This window comes from Bidens hawaiensis, unplaced genomic scaffold (assembly GCF_021521415.1).
Source record: "Bidens hawaiensis isolate Kalapana, Puna unplaced genomic scaffold, B.hawaiensis_p1.1 tig00025364_1, whole genome shotgun sequence".
NCBI classification, from domain to species: domain Eukaryota; kingdom Viridiplantae; phylum Streptophyta; class Magnoliopsida; order Asterales; family Asteraceae; genus Bidens; species Bidens hawaiensis.
Window position 1 is genome coordinate 136,409 of NW_027494042.1, and position 12,656 is coordinate 149,064.

General features: G+C 35.8%; 1 protein-coding gene and 1 pseudogene across 1 annotated transcript; both read left to right on the plus strand.

Annotated features, from left to right (window-relative positions):
* The first annotated feature begins 547 nt into the window (after window positions 1–547).
* Window positions 548–2,083, plus strand: LOC143571379 (putative methyltransferase At1g29790; annotated as a pseudogene).
* Window positions 2,084–6,434: 4,351 nt separating this feature from the next.
* On the plus strand, window positions 6,435–11,880 carry LOC143571380 (kinase-interacting family protein-like). Its single transcript, XM_077056818.1, has 2 exons — window positions 6,435–6,621; window positions 10,837–11,880. Exons 1-2 carry the CDS (start codon window positions 6,486–6,488, stop codon window positions 11,802–11,804), a joined length of 1,104 nt encoding a protein of 367 aa, XP_076912933.1. The 5' UTR covers window positions 6,435–6,485; the 3' UTR covers window positions 11,805–11,880.
* The last annotated feature ends 776 nt before the right edge of the window (window positions 11,881–12,656 follow it).

The window sequence follows — 12,656 nt, forward strand, 5'->3', positions numbered from 1 at the left end:
TATTAGTAATAATCGGAAACCATAAATAATAATAAACAATCGGCACATAATAGCTAGAATGACATTAGTCGATTAGGGCCATATTCTAATAATTTTAGTGACTAAGACTTAACCTATTATACCTAAAAAAATATTTAATTTCAAAACTAAAAGTTTATTTGAGTTTTTTGGGTTGACCCAAAACTTATAAATCAAACTTGAGAACTAACTCAAATTATTTCGATTCAGATTCGGGTTAGTCTTTTCTCAAGTTCAAGTTTCTCGAGTTAAATTTCAGGTTTCGGGTAAAAATGACAACACTAGATCAGTGAACCCGTCACTCCTTGATCTAAATGAACGTTTAAAAAAAGCATAATTTTATTAAATCTTAACAATAAACCTTTGAATTACCATGCCTCAAATGTCAAAACACCCAACATTAAAAAAAAAAAACCACAACCGACACATCACAAGATCCCTCTTTCTACTCGTCTTAATTAATTCAACAAATGTCGTCTTCACCTTCACCTTCACCTTCACCTTCACCTTCAACTCATCTCACCCACTTCACTCCCAAATCTCAAACCACTAAATCTTAACCCATGGGTTCAGTCTCCTTAAAGATCGGCGACGGAACCGCCCGGTTCAAGCCGACCACCGTCTGCTCCTCCGCCGTACACATCCTCATGCTATTCTCCGTCATCACCACCAACTTATTCGCCTATACGCCTTCACTTACTCCCCAAAACCCACTACCAACCCCCACTTCTTAACCCACAAAAACATCTCCTTAATCTCCAAACAAGTCTCCTTAATCCTCAGAGAAATCGACTCATCCCAAAAACAACTCACCCAGATCGAAAAACAACTTCTGGGCTTCGAATCCATCGATCTCTAGACACCCAATATTGCAACTGAACTTAAACTGTTCCTTGAAAAGCATCAGTTGCCGTTGGGTAAAGACTCAAGAACTGGGATAACCGAAATGGTGTCTTCAGTGGGTCACTTGTGTTATAAAAATATGGATGGGTTGAATAGTTACATGGGTTATAAGCCTTATAGTGCTTGCCCGGATGACTGGAGTCTTGGACAAACATTGGTTTTGAAAGGGTGTGAGCCTTTGCCGCGGCGAAGGTGTTTTGCGAAAACGGGTTTGTACCCGTTCCCGGATTCGCTTTGGAAGAATGTGAGTGAGAAGGTTTATAGTTGGAGTGGGCTTGGGTGTAAGAATTTAGCGTGTTTGAATAGTAAGAAGTTGAATCGGGATTGTGCCGGTTGCTTCGATTTGAGAAGTGCGAATGAGGTTACGCGGTTTGTGAAGGCGAGGGGGAAGAATGATTTTTTGATTGATGATGTGTTGAGTCTAGGGAGTGGCGGTGTTAGGATTGGGTTTGATATTGGTGGTGGGTCGGGTACGTTTGCGGCGAGGATGGCGGAGAGGAATGTGACGGTGGTTACGGCGAGTTTGAATGTGGACGCGCCGGTTAATGAGTTTATTGCGGCGAGGGGGGTTTTTCCGTTGTATTTGAGTTTGGATCATCGGTTTCCGTTTTACGAGAATGTGTTTGATATAATTCATGTGGGAAACGGGTTGGATGTTGGTGGTCGGGCGGAGAAGCTTGAGTTTTTGATGTTTGATATCGATCGGGTGATTCGGGCGGGCGGGTTGTTTTGGTTGGATAATTTTCTTTGTTCGAATGATGAGAAGAGAAAGAATTTGACACGGTTGATTGAACGGTTCGGGTACAAGAAACTGAAATGGGTTGTTGGAGAGAAGGTTAACGGGTCGGGGAATAAGGAGGTTTACTTGTCTGCTGTTCTTCAGAAGCCGGTGAGAGTTTGAAGGGTTTTCGATTGGTAAGTCTAGTGTTGTTGGTAGTTTTTAACTTTTGGTCTATTATATATTTTGAAATTTTGGTTATAATGTTATGGTTACATAAGGTTAAATTCCTTTTAGAATGCTAAATAAGTTAAATGAAGATGTTTGTTTAGTATAATACCCTATAGGATGGATGACAGAACTTGGTTTAGAATTTCGCTTTGTACTCTAAATTGTTGTTTATTAGCCAGATTTAATGCAAGTTTAGATTATTGAACTGCTGTATATGTTATTGTTCATGAGAAGATTGCTGTATTATGATCGATTAAGGAGTCGTATATTGTTGATTAATCGTATATGTTCTTGTTGATGAGAAAATTGTTGTATAATGATCCATTAAGGAGTCATGAGTTTGAGTCTTTTTTGTGAATGCAAGGACTGTTTCGATGCCTCAATCATGCCAGGACCTTCGCGGTTGACCTTAGTGCACTAGTGTCACATACCATGGTGAGACTTTAGTGGTGGCGAATCTAAATTTCCGATTTAACCATTTAGGACACACTCGGTTTTATTAAACAGTTAAACCAAATGTCTGTCGTGGTGAACTTTAGGTTAGTGAGTTGAATCATTGAACCCAAACGCCTATATAATGTATTCATGCCATTTGTAAAGGTGCTAAACAGGTTGGAGGTAGGGGTGTTCAAGAAATCCGAAATCAGAAGAAAACCAAAATCCGAACCAAAACCGAAACCGAAACCCAAATAAACCGATCCGAATAACTAATTCGGATTCGGATATGGAATTTTAAAAAATTCGGATTGTTCAAATTATTTGGATATCCGTTTAATCCGAATAAAAAACATGTTTTTAGTGGTATTTTCCGGTTTGGTATATTTATTAGACTATTATTTCAATTTTAAACTGTAAAGCTGTGTTAGGAGTAATTTGTATTTTCCGGTTTGTATGATTATTGTGATTCTAAAGTATTATAGATGTTATGAACAAAAAAATAGGAAATTTTTTTAGGTTTATTTCGGATTATTCGGATATTATCTGAATCCGATCCGAATTGAATGCGGATAGATTCGGATCAGATAGGAATATTCCTAATTCGAATCGGATCGGATTTCGGATAGGGTCCAAAAATTTTCAAATCCGAATAACCCGTTATCCGATCCGATGAACACCACTAGGAGGGTTGTAATAAATAGCTTAAACAAATTGGCTGGTTAGCATGTTTAATTAAACAGTTTAAACGTGTCAACCCGAGCACGAACGGTTTAACAATATGGCTTGCACACTCATTCAAGACTATCATATTTCTGGTTCTGGCAAAAAACAGGTCGATGGGACAACGCTAGAACTGCTCTAGGCTAGTCATATTTTTTTGTTTTTGGTGAGCAACTCTCGTTTAAGGGCAACCCCTAAAACGATCAAGTTACTAGAACTACCTGTCAAAGCCAACCGACACATTCGTTCATGCCTACCAGTTTACCTACCAAACTAGAGCATTGATCCATGAAGTCTTGTGTCGTTTCAACAAAACGGTATGATAGTTTGCTACTATAAAAATACATGGTCGAGATGCCTTAAGCAAAAAATACTATTGAGCGGGTTATTTTTATAACTACAATTTGGTCAATTCAAGGCCGATGATGAAGCGATACAATTAGCTCATGTGTATCCATGGGACACTCTGCTCAACATAACATGAAAATGAACGAGTTATATCTTGATCTCATGTGTATTCACATATTTTTGTGAATATTTGAAATATTGTACTAAGGTGTTTGTTCTTAATCGATGAGGTTTCAAGTTTTGTGGGTAACATAATGGTATTAGTTGTTAAAGAAAATTATATATTAGTTAAATAAAAAATTTAAGTCTATTTAATAGAAGCATGAATTAATTGAGCTATTAAATTTTTTTTTTATAAAATGATTATGAATGCTGAAATTGCATGCCATTATGTTCGGTTTCAAGTGTAAACCCCACCACAAGCTACATTGAATTTTAATTCAGAGGGCATTATTAAATCTCAAGGAATGTAGCAAATTCGAAAATGGTTCCATGAATCGAATTTCAAGTTACTCGAGCTAATTGAATCGGCTTATTCGAAATTTGAAAATTTAACTGAGTTTGAAAATTCGATTTGAATTCGGGCTCTTTCAGATAAATTAATAAAAAAAAAATAGAACTCAATTTTAAAACATGATATTTTTTTAAGTAATATACATTATAATTAAATTTCAAATCAAAATCACAATTTCGAATTTAAAATTCAAACGAGGCTCGGATTTTAAGCTTTTACAGTCAGTGTGCATACTGTTTAATAAAAATAATACCGTATTTTCAAAGCATATACAAGCACAACACCCAGATCTGAAAAAAATCCATAAAATTTTGAACCAAATTTTAAATATCAAATAGTCTTATAAAAACTATAAATTTTGTCACTTCCACTATAATTAATATTAAACCACGCCTTTTTCTTAATAAAATTATAATTATATTTTACCATTCCTAAAACATTAATGTGTATAAGAATACATTACAAAATTTAAGTTCCTAAATACCAAATTAAAAAATGTTACTGGACCACTCTAACAAAAGCCCATATATCTTCTGAGCTCACAGTAAATCATCAAGCCCAAGTTTATAAATTATGTCAATTGCTTCTTTAGAAAATTTTGGGGAGCCCATCTCCTGAATACTCTGCCAAAATATGTGGCATTAGTAAGATTGTTATGGTTAAACAAAGTTGTTAAAGTTACAAATTACAACAGTATTGGGGATTCTTATATCTAATAATTGGTCTAAATGATTTAAGAGAAAATATATTGAAAGACAACACCAATTTAACCTATGGTATATTCCTATCGAATACTATGCCGACCCAATTGTATATTTTGGTCTTGAAAAATCGATGAGAAAAGGGGAACATGTTGGAACAAACCTCATTGAGAGCACGTTTAAAGCCCGCAATAAACTTTTCAATTTTGATACTTTCATTTAACCAACAACGATGAATCAATGGTAATTGGTGATATGACCAACAATATTACTGCCATTGATTCTTAACATAGACACACATTGACATTGATTAAGGTGTTAGTAGCGTATTGAAAGCTCTGAAAAAGCACGTGTCATCTAGCATATGTGTTAAATATAAATATAGTTAATATCTTATAATCTAGTAAATTATGAAGAAAGTTGCGGACTTTCAAAGATATTATGCTAAATAGTAATCATGTTGAAACCAGGATCGAAAACAACATTGAATATCTTCAAATTACATGACAAATAATATATTTTGAATACAACACATATATACTACAACAAAATCACGCACATATTTTAATATATTTTCTTAAGACAAGACTTATTTTATTACCACAAAAAGGATAAATCCAGGTTCGTTGGGATGTTGATCTTGGGTGTTTGGAAGATCAACACATAACGTTATATTGGGCAACTTACACGGTCATATACGATGACCTAGAGATTCTTTTGGAGGTCGACAAAGAAAATCCTGAATGGGTTTTTTTTTTTTTAACGATTTTAAGCTTCGTTGACCAATTTTTAAATTTTTTTCTATTATAAGTTTTCTTTTAACAATAATTTGTTTAACATCATACCACTAAACTGATAGAACGGTTATATCATTTGTTAAGTAATTAAGTTTAAACATTTTAGTATAACATTAAAACCACAACACCCAAACACCCACCCATGTACACACCCCCAACTCACTTCCTTCACCACACCTTCACATCTCCATTAATCTCCACCCTCCACGTCACCTCCTCCGCCAACTTGCCCTCACTCTCTATTTTCAGGTACTATATCCGTTCTAGATTTCATCTCAAAATTTTTATGCAACTTTTACGCTTTGATGAACAAGTTTTATATCAACAATTGCGTTAGGAGTGATTTGACCTAACCTTATACTGAATCATTAGTACGAAACAGATAATTAACAACAACTTTAAGCACGTTTTACGCTACGAAGAACAAATTTTATAGCAATCTCCTTCAATTTCCGACTAAAATACTCAATAATGTGTATGCGGTTTCTAATTATTTAGTCATAATTGCGTTAATGACGATTTAACCTGACTGACTTAATAGCTTCGTAAACACGAAATTACTAATTTCTAGGGTTAGATAATGATTCGAAATTGCAAATTAGACGATAGACGAGTGTTTGTTTTCTTTTTTCTGTTTTTTTTATATCGAAACAGAAGAAAAACGGAGAACAAGCTACGCCGTGATTACGAAAACGGTGTAATTTAGTTAAAACAGATTTAAGCCTCGAGATCTGCGTCTCGTTATTGAGCACGTACAATACCGTTTATTTGTCGTTGTTCTTATTCTACTAATTCTTCTTCTTCTTCATCTGCCATACTTCTTTTCAGATCCATATGCATTTCTCTGTTATATTATTATTATTACTTGATTATTATTCAATGCTTATAAAAGTATGTTCACTTTGCATTACTCGTACCTCTGGACTGTGGTTCAAGATAACTTCAACTCACAATTATTTAATGAATTATTATGGCTTAAAACTATAATTCTATTCCATTATTAATTTATACTATGCATTCGTACAATGATATGTTAATATTAATATTTTGGAGCCATTGTTTGAGACAGGTTCCAGGTTATAGGGCCGGCTGATGGGATGTTGACTGTTACCACCTCAGGCTGTACCACCGCTGTTGACGGAGTATCCTCCCCGTCAACGGCGGCGGAATCGTCACGGCGGAGCAAAGGTAGGTTCTTCAGTAAGCCTTCATGGCTACTTCTATCGATTTCTGGTATGGATTCTTTTTATTTTTTAAGCATCTTTTTTTTTTAAGTTTTTGTATTGGGAATTGATTTGTAAAGTTAAAATGTGTGGAATGATGAATGGGTTGGTTAATGGAGATTTGAGTCACATGTTATTAGTACTAATTAAATAATGATTAAGTTTGTTAATTAATTAGGCCGAGGGGTGCGCAGCGCTAGGAGGGGCGCGAGAATGCATGCGATAGCGCCCCGGGGCGCGAGAGCCACACCACCTGGGCGCGAAAGGGGCGCGAGAGGGGCGCGAGAGCGGAATCCGAGGCAGGCGCTGGGGAGGTTGCGCTCGTGAGAGAAGGTTGGGAAATGTGAATATAGCCGTTGGGGGTGTTTGGCCGTTGGAATAAAAAAAAAAAAAAAATTTATTACTTAAATATACTCTATATATATCACATACATATTTACATATACATATTCACATACATAACACATATCACACCCAAAAGAATTCTCACACACCACACCCAAAACCGAAAATCGTCATATCTTCGAAGCCTTTTTTTAAAAACATGTCTGGAAATTGGTACCCAAACCTAGATTCGGATTACGGTTACGACGATTTATGGTCGGCACCGGAACAACCGATGTTTTATTCGGGGTCGCAACAATCAACCGGCTTTCAACCATCCAACATGCAACCGTCTCCTAACTTTGTAGTTCCGGAGACACAAGAACCAGAACCAGAAGGTGAAGCTGCGGGACAAAGAAGACGCGTCCACCGGAAAAAACAAGTTGCGGGGGAGGGTTCGGCTTCGACTGGAAGGGCGAAACGGAAAATCACTCCGTGGTCATCGGATGACAAGGAAGCCCTGTGTCGGGCTTGGATAGCCATTTCTGAGGATCGGCGTTGCGGTAATTGTTTTAACGTTATTAAAAATGATTTTTAAAAAAAGTTAAATAAAAAAGTTAAAAGACTTACAAATTTATTTATGCATTTTGCAGCCGACTACCAAAAGAGCAAGGTCTTTTGGGCAAAGGTTAGGGAGACGTTCTATTCGCTCGTTGGGAGTACAGAGCGGAACCCCGATATGATTTCGGGTCGGTGGACCGAAATCAGAAAATTTGTCGGCTTGTTTACTAATCTGTTCAACAGGAACGCCGGTCGTATGAGACCAAGTGGCAGTGACGATTTGGCGGTCTATAATTTCACTGTCGAAGAGTGGAAGCAGGAGTGCCTGCGGAGGTATGGGACGGTGAAGACGTGGGACGGTGTAAAGGTGTGGGAGAGGTTGAGAAGGTGTTCCAAGTGGGTTGAGCTGGTGGCACCGGACCTTGATGCGGAAGTAGGGCCGAAACGGACTAAAACTAGTTCGTCTGGAGCGTACAGCACTTCCGCCAGGTCGGATTGCCGGGTTGGATTCGACCTAAACGTTGCGGGGGAGGAAACGCCTTCACCGCCGAGGAGGCGGCCATTGGGAAGGGACGCCAGGGGGAAAAAACCGGCTGAGGGGGAAGCCGTAAACATCAACGATCTTATTGAATCCCTCAATAAATTCAACAAAACCTTGGAGGGGGTCTCTGTTGACAAAAAGGAAAAAAAAAGAATGAAAGATTTGGACTTCCTTGCAAGAGACTTCAGCCACCTAAATCCGGTCGACCAAATGCTGATGGAAAAACAAAAAGAACGTATCCGGAAGAGGTTGATCGAAGAAGACGAAGCCGAAGAATAAGAATAATGTTTTTTTTAGTACTTTAATTTTTTTTATATATTAATGTGTTTTTTTAATTAATGTGTGTTTGTTTAAATAATTACTTGTTTTTTTAATAATACGTTTTTTTAATACATTTATAAAAAAATAAAAAAATAAACCTCTCGCGCCCCCTCTCGCGCCCCCTCTCGCGCCCCTCCACACCATGCCCCGGGGCGCTATCACCATTACCAACACCCATCTTTTCAACTTTCTCTCTCTGCCACACGTCACAATATTATTGGATGGCGCCCCCTCTCGCGCCCCCTCTCGCGCCCCCCACACCCCTCAGCCTTAATGTTATTGTCTTGAAAATATACTAGTTATCTTTGTCTTTTTAGTATGTTATAGAAGTAAACATAATATTACGTTAATAAATAAAAATAATCTAATTAACTGTGATATATTTTAACGTATTTAACACTTTGAGGGCATGGTTGACTCAGTTTGATATTGAGCGTTTGGGATTTACCACTAGCGGGCATCTAGGGAATTATCTGTTTGTTAGCTGTTTAAAAATAAAACTTGTGAAAAACTGTAAATGCTATTTTGTAATCAAACTTGGTATTTTAGTTATTTACCATTAATTTACATATTTGAAAATTTTAAATAAAACATGTTAGCTTTGTTATCTTTTGAAATCTCCTAAAGTTTGATATACATTAACAAAAATGTCTATGCCTTTTCTTTGAACCAATGCTAGTAGATAACAAATTATTATTTTAAGCCTCAAAAACATGTATTTTTATTTAAATATAAAGATTTTAATTTCTTAAATTAGTTGGAGGATTTTTTTTAAAAGCTCTTAACTACTTTACTTATCTACAGTTATTGTACTTACTAAAATAAAAAAAAATTAATTGTGAAATGTGAGCTTTTGAAAGATAGTTATTATTTTAAACTTTATTTTAACCATTATTTTAAAATTCTAAAATTAGCAGGAAGATTTGTGTTATGTTTTTTTGACACCTTTAAATACACCAAGTTGTTAAAATTAAGCTAATTTTTTTTAATAACCAAAGATAGTGTAGAATTTATAGCTAGAAGTTTAGCCAAACTAAAATTACAATTTTGTTAATATAGGGATAGATAAGACCTTGTCATAAATACATGATAAGGAATTTTCTATTTAAAAAAGCATAGTGCATTAATTTGAATTACAAATGTGTATATAACGTGATAATCAACGGCTGGGATCATCCAGATGGAAATGATGGTATTCAGTACAATCAATACAGAAACATCTTCTCATTATGTCTCATGTCTTATCTAACAATATAACCTTCTAGGTTACCTACCCTTCAGGGCTATAATAGGATACTGTCACACTGCAACTCTGCAATCCTATTAAATTACTTTTTACCCCTTTTATCCATCTTAAGTTACTGACTTTATATTTTTTAATAATTTTAGTCGCTGTGAGAATCTTTTGGGTATGGATTTTGGGGTTTGAATTAGATATATAGGGACTTGTTTTTATTCGTGTAGTCTCTATCGTACTTTTGAATTTTTATATCGATTCCAAAAGAGGTACAAGTTCATATATGAATCCAAACAGAGCTGTCAATGCTCCTACTCTCATTAATATTCTTGTCTGGTGGTTTTTGAATTTTGAAATGTGCTTTATAATTGAATGTAGTATACTTTTTCCTTTTGTGTTACTTTAAAACGGTAATATACTTTGTTCTCATGGAAGCTTTTGTTTGTGAAATAGAAAATAAAGTGTTTACTTTTGTGATGTTATGTGTCAACAAGAAAACATATCACTGAAAATATGTAACATGGGTTTCAAATGACTGATTTTGTTTGTGTTATCTAATGGGACTTTAATTTAAAAGTTTGTTATTAGTCATGTCTGTCTAGTTACTTAGGTCAAATCATAAAAAAAATAAAATTAAACACATCACAATTGAAACAGTAAATTCAACAAACATTACAAGAAGTAAAACTGTTAAGAGATTTTTTTAAGTTAATACACAAGACCGAGTTCGAGCTTAAAATATTAAGCTCGGCTGGACGAGCCAGTTATTTATATAAATATAATAGTTTTCATTTAATATAATATATACGTTACCTTCTAAAATAATTATACATGGATATATACATATACATAATTATGAAATATGTTATCTCATAAATATTTGTTAAGTAAATATATATGCCTTGCAAGTGTATATATTAAATAAATATATATACAATAAAACATTTAAATAGTGGAAAAATAATACACGAGCTGTACTCGAGCTTTAAAAATTTTCTCACATGCGAAGTTCGAGCTTTTGATGTAAAGATAAGAGTCATAGAACTTAAAACAAGTGAAACTGAAGCTCTGGTAAGCTGCAAAAGCTTACATGAGTTCAAAGGAGGGGTGCTTGACTGGGTATGTTAATTGGGTTTCGGGTAGTTCGGTTTGCGTTAACTGGTTTTGTTCTGGTTTATTGGTTTTGACTGTTTGAAAGTATTATAACAGATCTGAAATGTAATTCGGTTTTTGTAATGCAGACATGGAGGATAAAATACAAGAAATCAACGGAGAGGACAAGCCCGACACATTTGGGGAACGTGCAGACTTTTACTACCGTAAACGCCCCGAACTCTTGGCTTTAATCCAAGACCTTTACAGTCGTTACCTTTATTTAGCCGATCGTTACACTCGAACGCTCTCTAAACAACAGCCTCAAGAACCCAAACAACAACAAAAACAAACACAAGAAAAAATATGCGAAACTAACTCTACTTATTCAGACGATGCCGAAAGCTCACTTTCTTCCCTACCTCAAAAACCCGACACCTCCGAGATAATAATATCTGAACTCGTTATGAAATTCGTGGAGTACGAGATTGCAGTGGAAGAGCTAAAAACATTGGATATGGTCCAGGAAGAGTCAAAGAAGAAGATCGAGTTACAACAAAGTTTACTAGAAGTGCTGGAATCCGAGCGTGTGGTTTTAACGAACGAAAACTCCAGGCTGGCATCCGAGTCATTGTTCATGAAACGTAAAGCGGGTGAGCTGGCACGTTGTGTGTTACTCGAAAGAAGTGAAGACCAACGTGTGTTTGTCCTAAGTCGTAAAATCGACGATCTTCAAGGGCAGATATACGAGTTGGAGAAGCGAAACAAAGAGTATTACGAAAGGCTAATGAAACAGCAAGTGGAAGTTAGTGAGAATGAAGGCAAGAAGAATAGTAATATTAGTATAAACATAAAGAGGCTGCTGGTGAAAAACCATGGTGGGAGTAGCGATAGTTTGAGTTGGAGCGGTGAGGATGAAACCGGGTGGTCGTTGAGTAGTACAAGTAACAGCAGCACATGTACAAGTTTAGCTCAAGTGATGAAGGAGAAGAGTAAGAAGAAGAAGTCGTATCTGCCACGTGGCAGTGACGGCGGGAAGAAGGGGTATTGTTGGTGGGACCGGGTGAAGAAGTTTGATATGTTCATGTGTGGACCACATGTGGATGCTACTTGCTAGGTAAAGTGGTTATGAACTTGCAGTAGTTTAATTAGTTGCTATGAATGTTTTTGGTCTTTTGGTTACATACTGTCTTTAATGGTATTGTAGTAAACTAGTAGTTATATGAAAAATAGTATTTTTATCTCTGTTTATAACCGGTGTATAAATCGTTTATAGTTTAAACCGTCTATCAAAAGCTAGTTGGTCTGTATGCTCGGTTTTGGGTAGAACTTGTAAGTTTTGATGATTTACTGGTTTATAGTAAACACTTTGGCGATCAATCTTGGTATGTCAACATTTGTACACATAACGGTTGGGCCGAGTAATGTACAAAATCCAATTTCGTCGTCTTTTATAAGTGATATGTTTGTTGGCAATTGTAATCCTCTATAATATATTCGTCTGATAATGGATTTCACCACCTTCCAAATGAAACCTATTATTTATAGAACATTGTACGCACACAAGTTATTTAAAATTTACCTGTTTTTGTAAGTTTATACATAATCTTGTTTCTGTGGAATTTAACCCTTTCGGTTTTACCTAAAAGGATCCATTTCTGTCACAATATCTCGAGGGATTTCTACCTATCTCAACTCCAGAAGCCGCAACCGCTTTGCCTAGCTAAAGCTTATCAAATAAAAAATGGTCGACTTTAAAGCTTACCAGTTTATGTTTCTTCTCCTCTTACTTTGACACGGTTGGATCTTGTACCCTAGGATTTATGGACAACCCATACCAAGTAAATTAAGTTACATGTACTATATAGTTCATATTGACACATGTACGTCTTTAGTCGATACGTTTGGTATATCATTTAATATTCAAATCTGAAAATTTCGTTAGCTTCATCAAATTCCACAAACTTAT

What these genes read in the sequence shown, in the direction of transcription:
- LOC143571380 (XM_077056818.1), top strand. Translation starts at nt 6,486, where the DNA reads ATGTTGACTGTTACCACCTCAGGCTGTACCACCGCTGTTGACGGAGTA. An exon ending in GCTACTTCTATCGATTTCTG is followed by an intron (nt 6,622 to 10,836) that starts GTATGGATTCTT and finishes TTTGTAATGCAG; the next exon opens with ACATGGAGGATAAAATACAA.